The following is a 22,468-nucleotide window of genomic DNA, read 5'->3' as shown; positions in this document are numbered from 1 at the left end:
TACAGACAAAGCATACCATTCATAGAGATGGAAAAGAGAGGATGCAAAATGTAACGTTACTATCATAGCTAAGGTGTAGAGAAAGATCATCTAAATATATGGTAGGTCCATTCAAAAGTCTGATGGCAGCAGGGAAGGAGCTGTTCTTGAATCTGTTGGTATGTCACCTTTTGTATCTTTTTCCCAACGGAAGAAGGTGGAAGAGAGTATGTCCAGGGCATGTGGGATCCTTCATTATGCTGGCTGCTTATCCGAGGCAGCGGGAAGTATAGACAGAGTCAATGGATGAGAGACTGATTTGCATGATGGACTGGGCTTCGTTCATGACCCTTTGTAATTTATTGTGGTCTTGGACAGAGCAGGAACCATACCAAGCTGTGATACAACCAGAAAGGATGCTTTCTGTGGTGCATCTGTAGAAGTTGGTGAGAATCGTAGTGGACGTACCAAACTTCCTTAGCCTCCTAAAAAAGTAGAGGCGTTGGTGAGCTTTCTTAAGTATAGTGTTGGCTTGGAGGGACCAAGACAGGTTCCAGGTGATCTGGACACCTAGAAACCTGAAGCTTTCAACCATTTCTGCTTTGTTCCCGTTGATGTAGACAGGAGCATGTCTCCCACTATGCTTCCTGAAGTCGATAACGATCTCCTTCATTTTACTGACATTGAGGGAGAGATTATTGTTGTCGCACCAGTTCACCAGATTCTCTATCTCTTTCCGTCTCATCATTGTTTGATATCTGACCCACTACGGTGGTGTCATCAGCAAATTTGAAAATCGAGTTGGAGCCAAGTTTGACCACACAGTCATAGGTGTATAAGGAATATAATAAGGGTCCGAGAACACTGATTACGTAAAAAATTAGTGGCACAGTTCTTAGCACTGATGCCTTACAGTGCCCAGGGACCTGGGTTCAATTTCGGCCTTGAGTGACTGTCAGTGTGGAGTTTGCATGTTCTCCCCATGTCTGCGTGGGTTTCCTTCAGGTGCTCTGGTTTCCTCCCACAGTTCAAAATGTGCAAGTTAGGTTGATTGGCCATGCTAAATGATCCCTTTGTGTCCCACGATGTGTAGGTTAGAGGGATTAGTGGGGTAAATACGTGGAGTTATGGGAATAGGGTTTAGGTAAGATGCTCTGTCAGAGTGTCAGTGCAGACTCGATGGGCTGAATGGGCTCCTTCTGCACTGTAGGATTCTATGATTATCAGAATCATATGTTAAGTAAGATCTTTGTGGAGAAATGCTTTTTAGAATGCATCTATGATTAGGGAAAGATGTGAAAAAAAAAGTAACTACAAAATAGTTAGGCTCAATATAAGAAGATTAAAGGGTCACAGACAAGGTTAGAAAAAGGAAGCCAGATAATATAGTATCTGATTCAAATACACTGTGCTTAAATGTTAGCCAGCTGGTCACAAGATTAGCAGTGGGTCATCTTAAAATATCAAATATATAAAGGAAAAAAACAACAGAGGGAGGCGATGGGCTAGTGGTATTATTGCTAGACCATTAATCCAGAAACTCAACTAAAGTTCTGGGGACCTGAGTTCGAATCCTGCCACGGCAGATGGTGGAATTTGAATTCAATAAAAAATATCTGGAATTAAGAATCTACTGATGACCATGAAACTATTGTTGATTGTCGGGAAAACCCAACTGGTTTACTAATGTAATTTAAGGAAGAAAATCTGCTGTCCTTACCTGGTCTGACCTACATGTGACTCCAGATCCACAGCAATGTGGAAGACTATCAACTGCCCTTGGACAAGTAGGGATGGGCAATAAATGCTTGCCAGCCAGTGACACCCATTTCCCACAAATGAATTTTTAAAAAAAGTATTGCTGCACGATAAAATGTGTTCGGATGTAAAGTGGAATAAGTCTTGGATCGCCCCAGCAAAGAGCTGACAGCGTTATGGTGCAAACAACCTGTCTCAGTTTATTTCTATAGTTCAGTTAAAGCCAGCAAGTTAACAGCTCAATGAAAGCCCGGGTGCAATATTTTTCTTAACGCTTTAGTTTGCTGTAATCTCAATTTCTAAAGGCTGTTGGTGTTGGAATGTCAGTGCTTTATTGACTGCAAATGCTACAGATGTCATTTTACAACCAGATTTTCTTCAACCTGGACTGCTGAAGGGTTAAGAAGATTCCACATTTACCAATTTGATGAGGAAGTTCTAATCAGTGCTAACTTGGCGACATCTTCTTTAGTGGCATAAGGGTGGGGGTTACGTTTAGTCTATTGGCTTTGGCAGGACCAGAAAATCCCCCTGCAGGGTGGGTCTAGAAAATCTTGGCCAATGTGGTTTTGGTTGAAGGAGGGATATTAACCAGGATAATTGGAACAATGACAATAGCCTAGTCATTTGTATATAGCACCTTTAGCCTGCATAAATCGCTAAAGTATTCAGAGGTAGGTGAAATAGAACGCAGTGTGAGCCAAGGTGGGAGCGTTTGGGAGGGGTCCCAAAACTGAGTTGAAAAGATGGCTTTTCTGATGGCCTTTTTAAAGCCTGGAAGAAAGTTGTTCCCAGTCACATCACACAATAGCAGTATGCCAATGATTGGGGTTCTCTGAGCTGCAAATATATCCCTCAGTGTGTCAGCCACACAAACAACCATCATTGAGAATACAACAAGGGCAAGATATCAAATTCCAATGCTGGAGAAATCAAAGGTGACACGGTGTCACTGCTGCCTCAGCACCAGGGACCTGGGTTCAATTCCGACCTTTAGTGATTGTGTGGAGTTGCATGTTCTCTCCGTGTCTGTGTGTGTTTCCTCTGGGGGTTCCGATTTCCTCGCACAGTTCCAAGATGTGCAGGTTAGGTGAATTGGCCATGGTAGATGCACAGGGTTATGGCGATAGGGCGAAGGGGAGGGCCTGGGTAAGATGCTCTTTCAGTGAGTTGGTGCAAACTTGATGGGCTGGATGGCCTCCTTCTGCACTGTAGGGATTCTATGGATCATTGTGATAGGATAATCTCAGCTGAAATTTATTGAAAGAAACAATGACTTTGACAAATTTCTGATTTGGATTTCTTTTTTGTCTGTAGCCAAAAAGGGGAAGACTTTTTGACTTGATAGATGCAGAGTACAGACGCACAACGCTACAGTCCTGGTTCATCTGGTAAATGCCGCCTACTTTTAAGCTATATCCAGATATTCAAGCATGCCTGTAAATATTCTTGAGGTGGAGATGCTGGCGTTGGACTGGGGTAAGCACAGTAAGAAGTCTCACAACACCAGGTTAAAGTCCAACAGGTTTATTTGGCAGCACTAGCTTTCGGAGCCCCAAGCCCCTTCTTCAGGTGAGTGAGGACTCGTGTTCACAAACAGGGCATATAAAGACACAAACTCAATTTACAGAATCGCTGAGCAGAGACTGATAGCCAAGTTCCACACACGTGAGGACGGCCTCAACCGGGATCTTGGGTTCATGTCATGCTATCTGTAACCCCCACGACTTGCCTGGGGTTGCAAAATCTTACTAACTGTCCTGGCTGGAGACAATACACATCTCTTTAACCTGTGCTTTACCCTCTCTCCACTCACATTGTCTGTACCTTTAAGACTTGATTATCTGTAAAGACTCGCATTCCACCCATTATCTTGTAAATTGAGTTTGTGTCTTTATATGCCCTGTTTGTGAACACGAGTCCTCACTCACCTGAAAAAGGGGCTTGGGGCTCCGAAAGCTTGTGCTGCCAAATAAACCTGTTGGACTTTAACCTGGTGTTGTGAGACTTCTTACAATATTCTTGAGTGCAGCTCTTCTCCTTCTGCTCCTCACTCCTTTCTGTGTCACAGACGTCACGAGCACTGAAGACCAGTTGGTCCCCCTTCCCCGACCCCATCTCTACTGGCTATTCTTCAGTGGTGAATATTGATGGACATTGAACTGTGAAAGGCGTCTTATCTAATCCAGTCAGTCCCCTGAATTTCTGCTCACTTTTCCAGCAGGGGTCTTTAGGTATGAAGCAGGGGCTGCAAATTGTTGCTCATCACATCGAGCCAATTGTAACTATGGGAGGAATTTAGTCCAGGAGGTGGGGTGGTTCCTACTGAAATCAGCGGAATTCCTGGCTCAGTGGGAAAGGGCCAGCCACCCTAATTGATTGACAGCTGATCTCTTAATGAAAGTGATGCCCGAGGGCTTTCCCAGTTAGATGGCGGGTATGGGCCCCTTCGCTGATCTCATTGATAATTGCCTCTGGTGCCTACAGAACATACCATAAGAAATAAGAAGAGGAGTAGGCCATTTGACCCCTTAAGCCTGTTCAGACATTCAATAGGATCATGGCTGATCCGACATTTCTCATGTTCACTTTTCTGTCCTTTCCCCTTAACCCTTGATTCCCTCCCCCTTGCACCATCTTTCCAGCCATGTATTCATCTGATATCTCCTGGTATTTCTACTCTGACTAGCACGTGGCACTGGTAGTAATCCTGAGATCACTACCTTTAAGGCCCTACTTTTCAACTTATTTCCGAACTCTCCATATTCGGCTTTTAGGACTTCAGGTTTTTTAACATGCATCGTTGGTATCGATGTGTACCACGACCACTGGCTGTTCACACTCCCCCTCCAGAATGTCCTGCAACTACTCTGAGACATCCTTGACCTTAGCATCAGGATAGGAACACACCATCCTAGAGTCTTGTCTGTGGCCACAAGAACACCTATCTATTTCCCCTTACAATTGAATCCCCTATAACTATTGCATTCCCACACGTTCTCCTCCTCTCCTGTGAAACAGAGCCAACTGCAGTGCCACAAATTGTTACTGCTTTCCCATGAGAGGTTATTCCCTCCAACAATATCCAAAGCGGTACATCAATTCTGCAGAGGAATGGCCACAGGGGATTCCTGTACTGCTGCTTAGTCCTCTTACTCTGCCTGGCGATCACCCTTTCCCTTTCTGCCTGTGGAATCCTAGCCTGCGGTGTGACTACCTCTCTGTACATGCTATCCACAATACCCTCAACTTCGCAGATGCCCCACGGTATCCCTAGACATCGCTCCAGCTCTGAAAGCTGGGCTTCCAGGAGTTGTAGCTGGAGACCCTTCCTGTGCACATACTGGCCCCGGACACTGGATTCCCACGTGGAGCTTGAGGAGCACACCACGTCTTTGGACTTTTCTGCCATGATTTACCCCTTTAAATTAAATCTTTTATATCAATTACTCTAGGGCTCTTCTTTCCTGATCCTTGTTGCTACAGAATGTACAACTAGAAACCACAAAAAGCTCTTTCAAACTACAGGCGCCAAAAGTAGTGAATACTACCTGACCTTACCCACTACTCACCAATCAGCTCTCTCCCTTGTAACCTCTACCGCTGCAGCAGGGCAAGCCCACTCCCTGAAGATTTAAGAAGTTAGAAAGCAAAGAAAAAAATCAAAAAGCCCCTATTCCCCGTGCTCCAAATTCCCCCTGTGTTCCAAATACCTGATACCCCACTCACTCTGGCTGCATCTCACTCAGAATGTGTTCTCCTCCACTGCTTGTGTGCAAACTCACCAATACCCCCCTTGATGCTGCTCTGGTCACATGTCCAATATTGTGATCTCCATTAAATAGTGAAGGCTGAGCTATACTGTTTGTAGACAAAACAGCCTTTCTCTTGTTCCATACTAGAGAGCTGTACAATTATTCTTAGTAAAAAGATAGCTGATTATATTCTATAATGTAACCATATGCTGCTATAAGATGTCTGAGCGGCTGCAGGACATTCTTCCTACATAAGATGTAGGAACAGAAGTAAGCCTTTCGGCTCAATGAGTCTCTTGGATTAATTTTTATGAAATCATATTTCTCATAACCAAGGTTCCTATGCCAAGGAAGTTGTGCTGTACTGAAGTTAAGTTGGCAACTAATGTCTCTGGCTGCTGCCCTATATTTGAGTTCCATTCTGTGAATCTCAGCCTGTCCCATCAGGCTCTCCCCTTTTTACTCGTGACCCTCAGACTGGCCAATCAGGCCCTCCCTCTCTGACCTGTGACCCTCAACCTGCAACGTTGCAAAGTCCTTCTGTCCTCCTGTGAAACACTGCAATGAGATGATTGGCTGTCTTCCTCCCTGCTTCAACACTGCCAAATTGCACTTGGAGGGGATCTGACAGCCCATAATTCCCACTTGTCATTTGCTTAATTGTAAAAGGTACGTGTAAAACTGTTCAGCAACATGCAAATGAATGTTAACAGACTTTTAACTATCATTGTTGGCTTCCTTCCCCATTGATGCTGCTTCTGCATTGGCCATTTAAACCAGCCATCAGTTTCACCCGTTGGAATTCCTATTTGCCCATTCCCACCCGATTTTATGGCCCTTCTCGCCACAAAACCCATTTTAGCAGTTTTCATTGAATTTCGTCCTATGTCTGGGATTAGCCAATTTAGCACAGGCTGGTGATGAAATCTGGGAACATTGGGCTTTATGCTATACTTGGCAAGTGTACTGACCATCAGATCATTGGGCAATGCCATTAACAGCCGTCCGTTCCCCTGTGTTTGGGAAAGTGGTATGACTTGGCATCCTGGTTTGCTGAGGATCTATAGATTGAACCATGGTCCAGATTTGTGAGTTACACAGGAAAGTTGGATGGCCACCTTGTGAAAGACGTTCAGTTCAGCGATCAACATCATTGAGGCTCAAAGTCACCGCCATCCATTTGGGAACTGAGGAACTCAACTGCTTGAGCAATGGAGCTCACTATTACAAACTTCAACTTTAAATTAATTTCTCCCTTTAATTATGACAATGTCCAGGGCTGTTTCGACTTCTTCTGGATCTCTGGTGCCTTTTCCCATTAGAAAGTCAGAATAATGGGGAGATTCCAGCTGAGTGTGTTGTACGCATTGAGGTGGGACCTGCACCTCCTAGAGCTGTGGATGCATCATTTCGTGAAAGAATTATGCAACTTCAGGTATGACAGAACTGCAGTGACCAGTCCTAAGATGTATAGGTTAGGTGGATTGGCAATGTTAAATTTCCCCTTAGTGTCCGAAGATGTGTAGGATATCTGGATTAGCCATGGGAAATGCACAGGGTTACAGGGGGAGGGTGGGGGAGTGGACCTAGGTAGAGTGTTCTTTTGGAGGGTTGGAGCAGACTCAATGGGCTGAATGGCCTCCTTCTGCATAGTACGGATTCTATAAGGAGTTGGTGACAAACTGACCATATTTAATAAATTATAGATCTGACATCTCAATCAATCCTTGAATCAAATAAATTATTTCTGGTGGTGACAAGAATTGCTTGGCTAATAGCTGGAAATTGAACATAGTGTGCAGAGGACACAAAATGTGCAGAGGGATATAGATAGTCTAAGTGAGTGGGCAAGGGTCTGGCAGATGAAGTACAATGTTGGTAAATGTGAGGTCATCCATTTTGGTAGGAATAACATCCAAAATGGACTATTATTTAAATGGTAAAAAATTGCAGCATGCTGCTGTGCAGAGGGACCTGGGTGTCCTTGTGCATGAATCACAAAAAGTTGGTTTGCAGGTGCAGCAGGTAATTAAGAAATCAAATAGAATGTTGTCCTTTATTGCTAGAGGGATGGAGTTCAAAAACAGGGAGGTTATGTTGCAGCTGTATAAGGTGCTGGTGAGGCCACATCTGGAGTACTGTGTACAGTTTGGGTCTCCTTACTTGAGAAAGGATATACTGGCACTGGAGGGGGTGCAGAGGAGATTCACTAGGTTGATTCCGGAGTTGAGAGGTTTGGCTTATGAGGAGAGACTGAGTAGGCTGGGACTATACACATTGAAATTGAGAAGAATGAGGAGAGATCTTATAGAAACATATACGATTATGAAGGGAATAGAGAAGATAGAAGCAGGGAGGTTGTTTCCACTGGCAGGTGAAACTAGGACTAGGGGGCATAGTCTCAAAATAAGAGGGAGCAGGTTTAGGACTGGGTTGAGGAGGAACAACTTCATCCAGAGGGTTGTGAATCTGTGGAATTCCCTGCCCAGTGAAGCAGTTGAGGCTACTTCACTGAACGTTTTTAAGGCAAGGATAGATAAAATTTTGAACAGTAAAGGAATTGAGGATTATGGTGAGTGGGCAGGTAAGTGGAACTGAGTCCATGAAAAGATCAGCCCTGAACGGCGGAGCAGGCTAGAGGGGCCAGATGGCTTTCTCCTGCTCCTTTGGGAATATTCCTTATTTAAATTACGTGAGTCAAGCAATGTGGGTCTTTAAATTCATTGGCAATCATCTTGATCCCATTAGGTGACTAGGGACAGAGGCGAGTGCCTCTATCATGCTCCACATTGTAACCTGTCTAAAGGCAGCAGTGTTGTACTACAGGCCCATAGGACAATAGATGGCTACATTTGAGCAATAATGCATTGATCTTGCTGGAGCAGGGCATCCTGTGAAAATTTAGATTTTAACATATTGTTGTCCGCAAGGTTTCTAACAGTGTAATGTTGATCATGACACAATCAATCGGGGCTCTTGGTTATCTGAAACCTTGGTGAACAATGGAACAAACAATGTATTTCCTGAAGCAAACGGAGAAATGTTTCTTTGTCCTTGTTTATGACCACCCAATTTGAAGAAGGCCTGAAGAGGTTCATGAAAGCAATGGGCCAATTTGGATGGTCTGAGACACTGTACTTCTGCTTGGCCTAGCTTACTTGAATCAGGCTTGTGATGATTGACTGCTATTTTGTGAAGATTTCCTGAAATAATGTGCCAACATTTATCTGGTAAATCCTGAGTTGAAATTGACTGAAAAAGGTACCTGTTTGAAGTAATTAACTCTTTGGTTTTTCCAGGTTAGGAACAGCATTTGCCTATTATGGGTTGGTTCTAACCAGCTCGGAGCTTTTGGAAGACAACCCTGTCTGTGGTGATGGAGGAAGTAGCACGGCTGCAGTCAATACATTGGAGACCTGTCACTGCAAGATGTTCGAATCTGCAGACTACCAGACTATGGTCATCAGCACTTTGGGAGAATTCTTGTGTAAGAACAGCTTCTCTGTTTAAAATTTTAATTATTGTTCATCCTTTCTCTTTCATGTAATTTCTGGATTTCATGATCTTGAACCCATGTGACTCTGAACTCTGCATTGTGTGCACGCTCAAAGATGGAAGGATAGAAACCATGTATCGGTGCAGGCATGGTGGGTCAAAGGACTTGTTCCTGTGCTGTATTGTTCTTTGTTCTTTGATTGTCCAGCTCGGCCTCTTCCAAATGTCTTCAGTGTAGAATATGATATAATACTGGTGCAGTTTTAGACAGGTGGGTCAAAAAACAGCAGGCATCTCATTGTTAAGAAGAAAGATTCAGATTAATGTTACTGTAATAATTGGTTGGCGATAAACAAAGTCACCTTCTCCCCGATATGGATGTACATACTAGAGCTTCAATGCAATTATTGGACAAGAACCCGACATGACTTGTAAGATTATTTAAGGTTGCAGTTCTCCCCAGTCCCAAGAGCCCTGGTCTGAGGCCCATTCTCTCATATGCCTCGGTGAATGCGCCGACAATAGTTTGTAGCTCGGCCTCTGAATGTGTGCAAACACAGACTTTATCTGCGTACTGCAGCTCGATGACAGAAGCTGAGGTGGTCTTGGTTCTGGCGTGGAGGTGTTGTGGGTTAAACAGTTTCCCACTTGTCCGGTAGGTAGTTCCACTCCAGCGCGGAGCTTCAGGGTGATGGAGTCAAGTGTTGCTGCAAGGAAGATGGAGAAGAACGTTGGTGCAATGACGCCGTACTGTTTGATCCCAGTTTGCACACGTATTGTACTATGGTGGTTCCGTTGATGAGGATGGCCCAATGTTTGGATTAGCATCATGCAGTGTGTGCTCTGCAGAAGGCTCAGAGCTATTCTGACATCCAGTAATGGTAACGTTTGAACATGCCAACTTTACTGGAAGTTTAATCTCGCCCAAAATCTCTTGTCGTTTCTTCATTCCACATTATAATTTCTCCTTTCTTTGCCTCCATATGACCCATGTTGACCTTTGCCTATCCCTTCCTTTTTAAATATCAATAGAAGTTTGTACAATTTGTTTCTATGTCTCTTGCCAATCTGCTCTCATATTTTCTTTTCTCTTCCTTTATCAAGTTCTGAGTCATCCTTTGCTGAATTCTAACATTGTTGACTGGTGCAAAAGACACACCCGAGTAAAATAGCAGTAATGAAGACAGCTATCATTCACAAAATGGAAAGGCTATATTTATATTTTTGGGAGCTTCTTCTTAATTCTATGTCACAAAGTATTTGTAGGAACTGATTTACGAAAGTAATGAGTCAGGAATTCAACTAAATCACAACAAGAATTGAATGATTAAAATTATACATTTTTTTATTCATTCGTGGCTTGTCGCCGGCTGGCTAGCATTTCTTGCCCATCCCTAGTTGTCCTTGGGAAGGTGGTGGTGAGCTACCTTCTTGAATCGCTGCAGTCCATGTTCTGTGGGTTGACCCATAATGCCGTTAGGGAGGGAATTCCAAGATTTTGACCCAGCAACTGCAAAGGAACAGCGATATATTTCCAAGTCAGGATGGTAAGTGGCTTAAAGGGGAACTTGCAGGTGGTGGTGTTCCCATTTACCTGCTGCCCTTGTCCTTCTAGATGTAAGTCATCATGGGTTTGGAAGGTGCTGTCTAAGGATCTTTGGTGATTTGCTGCAGTGCATCTTGTAGAAAGTACACACTGCTGCCACTGAGTGTCGGTGGTAGAGGGATTGAATGTTTGTAGATATGGTGCCAGTCAAGTGGGCTGCTTTGTCCTGGATGGTGAAGCTGCACCCATCCTGGCAAGTGGGGAGTATTCCATCACACTCCTGACTTGTGCCTTGTAGATGGTGGATAGGCTTTGGGGAGCCAGGAGGTGAGTTACTCGCCGCAGCATTCCTAGCCTCCGACCTACTCTTGTAGGCACTGTATGTATGTGGTGAATCCAGTTGAGTTTCTGGTCAATGGTAACCCCAAGGATGTTGACAGTGGGGGATTCAGTGATGGTTACGCCATTGAATGTTAAGGGGAGGTGGTTAGCGTGTCTCTTATTGGTGATGATCATTGCCTGGCATTTGTGTGGCGCGAATGTTATTTGCCACTTGTCAGCCCAAGCCTGGATATTGTCCAGATCTTGTTGCATTTGGACATGGACTGCTTCAATATCTGAGGAGTCGCGAATGGTGCTGAACATTGTGCAATCATCGGCGACCATCCCCACTTCTGACCTTATGATGGAGGGAAGGTCGTTGATGAAGCAGCTGAAGATTGTTGGGCCTAGGACACTCCCCTGAGGGATTCCTGCAGAGATGTCGTGGAGCTGAGATGACTGACGCTCCGCAACCACAACCATCTTCCTATGTACCAGATATGACTCCAACCAGTGGAGAGTTTGCCCCCTGATACCCATTGATTCCAGTTTCGCTAGGGCTCCTTGATGCCACACTGGGTTGAATGCGGCCTTGATGTCAAGGGCTATCGCTCTCACCTCACCTTTGGAATTCAGCTCTTTTGTCCATGTTTGAACCAAGGCTGTAATGAGGTCAGGAGCTGAGTGACCCTGGCAAAACCCAAACTGTGAGTCACTGAGCAGGTTATTGCTGAGCAAGTGCTGCTTGATAGCACTGTCGATGACCCCTTCCATCACTTTACTGATGATCAAGAGTAAACTGCTTGGGCAGTAATTGGCCGGGTTGGATTTGTCCTGCTTTTTGTTTACAGGACATACCTGGGCAATTTTCCACATTGTTGTAACTGTACTGGAAGAATTTGGCTCGGGGAGCTGCAAGTTCTGGAGCACAAGTCTTCAGTACTATTGCTGGAATGTTATCAGGGCCCATTGCCTTTGCAGTATCCAATGCCTCCAACCATTTCTTGATATCACGTGGAGTGAATCAAATTAGTTGGAGACTGGCATCTGAGAACCACTGGAGGAGGCTGAGATGGATCATCCACTTGGCACTTAGGCTGAAGATTGTTGTGAATACTTCAGCCTTATCTTTTGCACTGATGTGCTGGGCTCCTCCATCATTGAGGATGGGGATATTTGTGGAGCCTCCTCCTCCAGTGAGATTGTTTATTTGTCCACCACCATTCACAACTGGATGTGGAAGGACTGCAGAGCTTGGATCTGATCCGTTGGTTGTGGGATCGCGTAGCTCTGTCTATCACTTGCTGTTTATACCGTTTGGCATGCAAGTAGTCCTGTTAGGTAGCTCCACCAGGTTGATCCCTCATTTTTAGGTATGCCTGTTGCTGCTCCTGGCATTCCCTCTTGCACTCTCCATTGAACCAGGGTTGATCCCCTGGTTTGATGGTAATGGTTGAGTGGGGGATATGCCGGGCCATGAGGTTGCAGATTGTGCTGGAGTACAATTCCGCTGCTGTTGATGGCCCACAGCGCCTCATGGATGCCCAGTGTTGAGTTGCTGGATCGGTTTAAAGTCTGTCCCATTTAGCATGGTGATAGTGCCACACGACACAATGGAGGTTATTCGCAATGTTAAGGCGGGACTTTGCCTCCACAAGCTGAGGGTTGTGTTTGAGAAAGGGTTAGTGCGTTTTGCATAACTTGGGTTAAATTACAACAGTCATTGCACCTCAAGGGCCTTTAATTGGCTGCAACGGGTTTGTATAAAGTGCGATATATATAAATGCAAGCTTCTTTCTTAATGGGATTTCCTGATCAGAGGAGTATAACAAAAAGTTATTTTAGATGCTTTTAAATTCCTCCCCTCCTCGGAGGCAGCATGTCAAGCAAAGGGGTAATTTACCTCCTTAAACTGACTGTCCCTTATGAATAACACTTGCATTTAGAAAATTTAGGCATGACTGTGCACTCTGTGGTGAGAATCAGATGGCTTGCAGCTTAGATTTTCAGGTGATTCCCGTAGCGTGTATGAGTAAACTTAATGAAAAGGCTGCTCTTAGATTCAGCCACATTCTTGGCTGCTATCATGGAAAACAAAATGACTTTCTTCTGATACGGGAGATCCATCAGTGGATATGAGCAGCATACAGCTCGGCTCTGTCTCACACTATCATTGCCATTGTAAGATGTCAGTGACATATTGCTGGTGATATGGTATGGGCCAAACGGCGAGAGGAATTTCACCTCGCAAAGCCTTTATTTTCTTCACCCCTACAAAGTACAGACTCATTTAGATTACTGGGACGAACTCAAGTTATGTAATAAGCTAAATTAGTTCACCTGTTCATGTGCCAATGTGAGAATTGAGATGTCGGCACAGGACATGTCCATTCGGCCCATTTCGTGTGTGCTAGCTCCTTGAAGGAGCTATCCAATTAGTCCCTTTCCTCCATCTGTGCTCCTCTTTCAAAATATTTACCACTCTTTCCCTTTTATAAGCTCCTGAGATAGATTTGTAGCCCACCGCTTAGTTTTAACATTGGAATTGTGAATCGGCAGTCTGTCATTGCAATTTTCATTTCCGCTGTGTTAGCAAGTGGCCAGTCTGCAACGTCACTTTCGAGTGGGATGACAATCTGAAAATCCACTCCCTCATGGACACTGCATTCACCCCCATTTCATCGAATCATGGAATCCCTACAGTGCAGAAGGAGGCCATTCGGCCCATTGAGTCTGCACCGACCACAATTCCATCCAGGCCCTATTCCCATAACCTCACATATTTAGCATGGCCAATACACCTAACCTACATGTCTTTTGGACTGTGGGAGGAAACCGGAGCAGCTGGAGGAAACCCATGCAGACACGAGGAGAACGTGCAGACTCCAAACAGACACTGACCCGAGGCTGGAATTGAATCGGGTCCCTGGCACTGTGAGGCAGCAGTGCTAACCACTGTGCCACCTCTGGTGCGGCATTCCATGCACTATTAACCCCCTGTGTTCTAGCGGTGATCTTGTGTATATGTCCTCAGCTTAACAACTCACTGAGCAGTGTAAATACTGAATTACCTCATCAAAAAACCTTCCTAAATTTGAAGACCTCAAATATCTGGTGCGTTTTCTGTCCCGCAGCAGGACAGTGGGAATGCTAAGCAAACTAAAGATGAGAAGCAGAGTCTGACTAGATCAGCTGACGTCAAGCTGAATCAAACAATCCCAGAAAGCTCCAGGTTCCAAACTTGCTACTTGGCGACTGAGTTGACCAACAATTGGAGGAAAGGCAGACATCCCATTCAGCCAGTGAAACCTATCCTATTCCTACCAGAACTCTCCTATTACAGTAACCATTGCACTTTGGCATTCCTATACCAGCTATCCTTCTACACCATCTGTCTTCAATGAGGAAGAAGGATACCCTGGGTAACAGCTTTAAACAGTTTGATCAAAAGCAATTTATTGGATGCTGGAAATCTAAAATAGAAACAGAAAATGCTGGAAACGCTCAGGTCAGGAAACATCAGTGGAGAGAGAAACTGAATTATCGACTAGAAACCTTGAGGCAGGTGTTTGCCCCAGTATTGGGGTGGGAACGGATAGCCATTCATGCCGTTAGCCAGCCACCGGTAGATAGTGAATTATGGTAAAGAAAGGGCAATTAAGGCCCTTTGGAGGCCACTTTGAATTTTCCAGTGTGCTTGCTTGCACCCTCCATGTGGTGGCAGCGTCCTGGTAGCAGACCTGGGGAACAGCGCTCCAGGAAGACTTTGAGAGACCCCCTCCCCTGCCATCTCCCACCTATCTGGCCACAGCTGAAGCCGTTTTTAAAATTTCAAATTGAGGTGTCATCTCTCTTTGACTTCTGTTTCGTGGAGGTGGCTGTTGCTTGGAGGTAGGTGTTGCATGGGATGGACAGGTGCGCATGGGAAGGTGGGTGTTGCCATGGGGGTAGGTGTTGCTTGGGGGATGGGTGTTCCGTGCGGAGGGTGGGTGTTCCTGGGGGGTGGTGGTGGGGGTGGGGTGGGTGTTCTATGGGGAAGGTGGGTGTTCCGTGTGGTGGGGTTGAGGCGGTGTTCCGTGAGGGGATGGAGGTCTGCGGAGATATCAGCGGGGGGAGGGTGGGGGTCTTTTTTTGTAACAGAAAGTTCTTGTGAAACCTACGTTGATGACGGGTTGGTCAGAATAAGAACCCAGTCCACCAGCCTGGCATCGTGGAACCTGTCCCTTCACTGTTTTTCGGCTATGAGCTGAATGATAGCGGAGAAAGGCGGTATTGGGCTTGACGGCTTTAATGCTGTTTCTTCCACCCGCAGAGCCACTCTGCCAAAAATTCCACCCAGTGTTTAGACCTTGGTGATTCATTAAATCCTGTCCTTTGGCTATAAATCTAACACTTCTCCCTAACCTTTCCATACAATTTATTTATTGCCAACTTGGAATTGGTCTTGCTATTCTTTAAACTCACCCTCTCCAATGCTAACCATGATGTGGCTGACAGAATTGGATACTGCACTGCTTCTGTACTTGTTTGGTATAAGTCATGTGTCAGTGGACGAGATGATCTCGTCAAACAACATTTAAAATGCATGATCTGGTTAATGTATTTCATTGTTATTTGTGGGATCTTGCTATGTGAAAGTTAACTGCTGTCTTTCCCTGAAAACAGCTTTTCATCAACACACCCAAGACAGTTGTTGAGTTGTTGTTAGCGTATCTTCAAACCCATGTATCTTTTACCCTTTTGGGGATTAGTTGGGGAAGCGGTGGAAGGATTTCCGGTCTGATTGGCAGCCCGTTGAACTGTGTTGAACCTCCCTTCCATGGCCAACAAGTCCTGGTATTGGACTCAAACCCAGAGCTTCTGGTCTAGCGGTAGGGGGCATTACCACAGCACCACAAGGCGTCCTTCCCATTACAGTGTGAGATAAACAATCAGGATAGCTATTATAGATTTTCTGGTAGTTTTGAATTTTCTGTATTGGGATTGTCAGGCACAAGGTTGTATACTATATCACAACATTTCTGGGAATGTTTATGAAGACCGACACAACTTCCTTTAGAGAAGATTTGGAAGAGGGGCATGGCTATAACTGTAAAATTCTGCGCAATTATTTGCATGATTTTGGGAAATGATTATACTCAGTGCTAGAAAGTATCAGCCTGGACATTGAGGTAGCATCATACCTCTGAGGCTGAAGGTTTGGGTTCAAGTTCCACCCTAGAACCTTTGGCATAAGATTTAAGCCAACCTTCAAGTGCTAGTACTGAGGGAATACTGCACCATCAGAGATCTTGTCCAGAATTTTCCAGCCTTCCCACCCCTCTACAGCGGGGTTTCCTGCAGCGGAAGCGACTCTCCATTGGCCACCGGCTGAATTTTCCAGTCCCACTGAAGTCTGGGGACAATTGCAAGGCTTGCCCGTCCCACTGCTGGGGAATCCATGATGGGATGGACATCAGAGGGACTGGAAGATCCCGCTGGTGGGAAGGACTGGAGAATCCCACCCATTGGTCCTTTAGAGGACGAGAAGGGGGATGTAATATCTGGAAATGAGAAGATGGCTGAGGCATTGAACAGATATTTTGTGTTGGTCTTCACAGTGGAAGACACAAATAACATGCCAAAAATTGATGACAGGAAGGCTACGGCAGGTGAGGACCTAGAAACTATCATTGTCACGAAAGAGGCAGTGTTGGACAAGCTAATGGGGCTAAAGGTAGGCAAGTCTCCTGGTCCTGATGGAATGCATCCCAGGGTACTAAAAGAAATGGTGGGAGAAATAGCAAATGCACTTGTGGTAATTTACCAAAATTCGCTGGACTCTGGGGTGGTTCCCGCAGATTGGAAAACAGCAAATGTGACGCCACTGTTTAAAAAAGGAGGTAGACAAAAGGCAGGTGACTATAAGCCAGTTAGCTTAACTTCTCTTGTAGGGAAAATGCTTGAATCTATCATCAAGGAAGAAATAGCGAGACATCTGGATATAAATTGTCCTATTGGTAAGACGCAGCATGGGTTCATGAAGGTCAGGTCATGTTTGACTAATTTGGTGAAATTCTTTGAGAACATTACATATGCAGTGGACAGTGGGGAACCTGTGGATGTGGTGTATCTGGATGTCCAGAAGCATTTGACAAGGTGCCGCACCAAAGACTGCTACATAAGATAAAGGTGCACAGTGTTACTGGTAATGTATTAGCATGGATAGAGGATTGGTTAGCTAACAGGAAGCAAAGAGTGGAGGTAAATGGGTGTTTTTCTGGTTGGTGATCAGTGACGAGTGGTGTGCCTCAGGGATCAGTGTTGGGACCGCAATTGTTTACGATTTACATAGATGATTTGGAATTGGGGACCAATGTCAAAATTTGCAGATGATACTAAGATGGGTAGAAGAGCAAAGTCTGCAAAGGGATATAGATAGTCTAAGTGAGTGGGTGAGGGTCTGGCAGATGGAATACAATGTTGGTAAATGTGAGGTCATCCATTTTGGTAGGAATAACAGCAAAATGGACTATTATTTAAATGGTAAAAAATTGCAGCATGCTGCTGTGCAGAGGGACCTGGTGTCCTTGTGCAGGAATCACAAGGAGTTGGTTTGCAGGTGCAGCAGGTAATTAAGAAGGCAAATGGAATTTTGTCCTTCGTTGCTAGAGGGATGGAATTTTAAAACAGGGAAGTTATGTTGCAGCTGTATAAGGTGCTGATGAGGCCACACCTGGAGTACTGTGTACAGTTTTGGTCGCCTTACTTGAGAAAGGATATACTGGCACTGGAGGGGGTGCAGAGGAGATTCACTGGGTTGATTCCGGAGTTGGGAGGGTTGGCTTATGAGGAGAGACTGAGTAGACTGGGGCTATACCCATTGGAATTCAGAAGAATGAGGGGAGATCTTATAGAAACATATAAGATTATGAAGGGTATAGATAAGATCGAAGCAGGGAAGTTGTTTCCACTGGCGGGTGAAACTAAAACCAGGGGGCATAGCCTCAAAATACGGGGAAGCAGATTTAGAACTGAGTTGAGGAAGAACTTCTTCACACAAAGGGTTGTGAATCTGTGGAATTCCTTGCCCAGTCAAGCAGTTGAGGCTGCCTCATTGAATGTTTTTAAGGCAAGGATAGATACATTTTTGAACAGTAAAAAAATTAAGGGTTATGGTGAGCGGGCGGGTAAGTGGAACTGAGTCCACAAAAAGATCAGCCATGATCTTATTGAATGGCGGAGCAGGCTCGAGGGGCCAGATGGCCTACCCCTGCTCCTAGTTCTTATGTTCTTATATTTATGTTCTTATTGTCCCCTAGATGAAACGTTATAGTCTAAAGAGGACGCTTTTTCCTTGTGTCCTGGTTAACATTTATATCTCAACCAATGTCTAAATTGGATGATTCAGTAACTTATTAAATTAGTTTGTGTGAGCCTGCTTTGTGCATATTGGCTGTCGCATTTCCTTGCACTTAGAAAAGTGACTGTACTTTAGAACTACTTGATTAGTTGTAAAACCTTTGGGATGTCCTGAGATCTCAAATTAGATAAATGCAAATCCTTACTTAAGGACCCAAACCACTATAAATAGCTCTTAGAAGAATTCCTTTTCAGTGGTAATCTTCCAATTTGGGTTGTTTCAAAACTGACACTAACCCAGTTAAAGTAACTGGGTTAAAGTAATGCCAGTCAGAACATTTGGGTTTATTGAGCAATGACTCTTAAGGATTAGCTTACCTTAAGCAGCAAGCTGCATTGTACGTTTTGAAGAAAAGCTCTCTTTTTAGATGCTTCTCAGTAATGACAGATACAACAATTTGCAATCAAGATATGATCAGATGAATAGCCTGCCACCAGTCGATGATGTCCACATGATGAGCGGCAATGTTGCTGAGGCACTGGAGGAATTGTCTCATGGAGAAAATGGAAGAGAACAATAGTTTGTACTTAACTAACCCCTCCTTCGAGGAACACAAACTCAACACCAAATTTTAGTTATTTTTATTGAGTTTAATTTATTTCAAGCCTCTTCAGTTGATTATTTCCCCTCAAGTCTTGTGCAAAATTTGAACTGAATTATTCCCTTTTTTATCATACGACTTAACTGTCTTTTCTTTCAGTTGTTCCATTTAGCCCTTTTGTCATTGAAACATTGGGAAGACGTCGCAGTTTGGCTTTAACTATGGGAGCCTCTGGAGTTTTCTTTCTCTTTCTCAACTTCTGCAGCAGCAGGTAAGGTAGTTATCAGCTATTGGTTATGAAGAATCAACCCTTGATAGGTAAGAATTTACCCCCCAATTTCATCAGCAAGTTGTACTCAAAACAATACCCCTAAAATGTCCCAATGCTTCATGGATCTTTTAGCCAGGTTTTCTTCATCCCTCCAACACACTTAGTTCTCTTTCACTTTGTTTGCTGCCCCATCTTCACATCCTCCATTGTCCAGCTATCCCTGTCATCTCCACCCCTCTCTGTTTTGTTTCTTTTCCACATCCTGAATCCCTTCCTTCACCAGTCCATTTATTAACAATCTCTATGTTTACTGTGGGTGGCACAGTGGTTAGCACTACTGCCTCACAGCGCCGGGGACCCAGGTTTAATTCTGGCTTCAGGTGACTGTGTGGAGTTTGCACATTCTCCCCGTGTCTGTGTGGATTTCCTCCGGGTGTTCTGGTTTCCTCCCGCAGTCCCAAGATGTTCAGATTAGGCAGATTGGCCAGGCAAAATTGACCCTTAGTTTGTGTGTGTGGTTATGCTTGAGATGGTCCTTAAAGCTATAAACCCCTGGCGACGACAGACTAGCAACCTGTTCCAGGAATAATTATCCACAGAACCAGATGAAAGTCAGACCTATGGACGCGGCAAGGTTGAGAGAGAGATATCTACTGTAGCTTCCCTTCACTCACAATCCCTTCTTTCACTGTATCTGTTCCCTTGTTTGTGGTTTGACCTGTTGCATTTAGGAAAATGAATTTTCTGCTGGTTGAATTTCTGCAGGTTGAATGATTGATTTGTCATTCTCGTTGTTTAATTTAAGTCTTACTTAGGTTTTCGTCAAATTTGTTAGAAGAACAATATCACTGGTACAGGGCAAGCTGCAGTTCTAACATTGTAATTGGATTGCAGACATTATGTACAAACTCTGTTCAGTAACTTGTTACTAAGATGATGCTGGTTCTTCAGAAAGATGAGAGAGGCAGGGTTATGCTGTTTCTCACATGTGGATGCTCACTCACTTAAAACCACTGTAAAAGTGCCAGTAAAATCTGCAGCCCGAGACCTTTGTTGCAGAAGTGATACCGATAAGTTTTCTTGTGAAGTATGCTTCTTGCAAACCTCTCTTTAAAGAGACAGGACAGCACTGTGGGCTGAAGGGGAAAATGCAATCCCAACATCATTCTTCAGAAACACACTTATTTCCCCAGTCAAATCGGGTCCCAGTGATTCATTGTTTTCATCAGCTTTGTCTTCCCTGATGAAAACTTCTCTTTCCCATAACAAATCACTTGCGGTAAATATTATCAGAGAAAGGAATTATCTCCTCCAGGTTTGCATGTATTTTAGAGTCATTTTGATGTGCTGTTAAAACTTCCAAGTGAATCGTTACCTGGCTTGTTGATGTCATTTGTGGGTCAGTGGGTCATAGTCTGAATCCAGATAGGTTGTAGCTTCAAGTCTCACTGCAGAACTTTGAGCACATCATCGAGGGGTGACATTCCAGTACTGCACTGCTCAAGGTGCCAGCTTTCTAATGAGACATTAATCTGAGATTCAACAATGCACAGTGCGGGTGAGACTTGGAGATTGAATTAAAACATTGTTACAGAGTTAAAAAAGTTAGAATAGAGTTTTAAAAGCATAGAACGAGAGTAAAAGCTAAAATTAGAGGGTATGCTGGATGCAGCTTGCAAGAAGTCGCCACGCTCCGGTGCCATCTTGGGAATGTTCTCTTCCCTCAAGGGAGCGAGACCCCTTGAAATACCCGAAGTGTTCTTGGTAAACCGCTTCCCATCCATTATAAACCAGCAGGTTCTACACTTGGCGGTGAATTGATAATTTCCTGAGTTGGAAGATCATGGATTGTGAGACTGAGCACAGTTGGTACTGAGGGAGAGCTGGTGTCAGATAAGATATTAAACAGAGGCAGATGTAAAAGATTCCATGACAACTGTTTGAAGACGAGTGGGGAAGGTATCTCTGGTGTCCTGATTTTATTACTCCACAACCAACATTACTAAAAATGGATGATCTGGTTGTTATCACATTACTGATGGTGGGAGCTTGCTGTGTGCAAATTATCTGTCACATTTCTGAATTACCGTCATGACTAGTTGCTAAAATTACTTTATTGGTGGAAAATTGTTTTGGGAAATGGTGAAAAAAACCATATATGAGTGAAAATCTTTCTTTCTTTCCCAGAGGTGTATTGACTGCTTTACTTTTTGTTCTCCGAGCCCTGGTTGCTGCTAATTTCACCATCATCTACATTTACACTGCAGAGGTAGGTAGGCAACAACTTTGTAAATATTAATGAAGAACTCGGCCCTGCCATTAAAGGTATCAGTGTTGTCTCAGCTGAAATGTCAAAGAATGTCATGGAGAATACTCTTATGTTCCAAACATTTTTCCATTGTATATTGAAAAAAATACTGCTGTCACAATGGACTGTTAAATGCATTCCAGCTAACTCTTCCAATTTAAACAGAGACTTGCAGAGCTTGGTCTCTGCTTTGCTGAGTGTTCTATGTTAGTCCTGATGACGAAGCAACCCTGAAATGGCTTTCCTGAGGTGGTAGGGGATCATAACCTCAGGATAATGGGGGTGGTACATTACTCCCACATGAGGAAAACCAGAACTCAGTAGCACCATTTGATCTCCGTGCTGAGTTCAAACAGAGCCCATTTTCACTGCAGCAAAGGCCTTCTCTGCAGTGTGGGAGTTATGAATCTTCAGAGAAGTCTTAAATGCTCATGAAGGATATATAAGTTCTGTAAAACTGTGAAGCTGGCAAGTTATTTAACTGATCAGCCCTTTAAAAATTAAAGGGCTAATCATGTAAATAACCTGCATGTCGTGGGAGAGTTGAAAAAACATCTGTCCCAACAGTTTCAAAAAGAACATAGGACTTAGAAGCAGGAGTAGGCCATTCGGCCCTTCAAACCTCATCCTCCATTCAACTAGACCATGCTTGATCTGGCTGTGGTCTTAACTGCACTTTCCTGTCTGTCCCCCATAACCCTCGACTCCTTTGTCTATCAAAAATCGATCACTCAGCCCTGAATAAATTCAACCTCCACTGCTTTTTGGGGAAGAGAATTTCTGTTAGTTTGAATAGTTGTTTGCTGACATAACCCTGAATGCTATTGCTCTAGCGTTATTCATGCTTGATTGCTTTCCACCTACTATCATAATCACAGTGGTGGGGGAGGGGGTTGTTAAGTTCATAGTTTGATTGACAGCTGAAACAGGTTAGTAAAGGATTAGCTGTCTTTGTGGGGTTATGAGTATAAATGTTTGTTTTTATAAGGGACTAAGGACTTGAGAGGATTTCATGCAATGAATGGGTTTTTATATGTATGTTATATATACATATATATTTATTATATATATATATATACATATATATATATA

General features: G+C 44.0%; 1 protein-coding gene across 1 annotated transcript in view; it reads left to right on the top strand.

Moving 5' to 3' along the window:
* Positions 1–22,468, top strand: part of svopl (SVOP-like) — a 122,548-nt gene that overhangs the window by 80,261 nt on the left and 19,819 nt on the right. The window contains exons 10-13 of the mRNA XM_078221212.1: positions 3,055–3,128; positions 8,792–8,979; positions 18,957–19,068; positions 21,256–21,337. Coding sequence (XP_078077338.1) covers positions 3,055–3,128; positions 8,792–8,979; positions 18,957–19,068; positions 21,256–21,337 — 456 coding nt within the window. The remainder of the gene's footprint in view (positions 1–3,054; positions 3,129–8,791; positions 8,980–18,956; positions 19,069–21,255; positions 21,338–22,468) is intronic.

This window comes from Mustelus asterias, chromosome 9, assembly GCF_964213995.1.
Source record: "Mustelus asterias chromosome 9, sMusAst1.hap1.1, whole genome shotgun sequence".
Taxonomy (NCBI): Eukaryota; Metazoa; Chordata; class Chondrichthyes; order Carcharhiniformes; family Triakidae; genus Mustelus; species Mustelus asterias.
The sequence above is the reverse complement of the archived record's forward strand: the minus strand, read 5'-3'. Positions and strand labels throughout refer to the sequence as shown.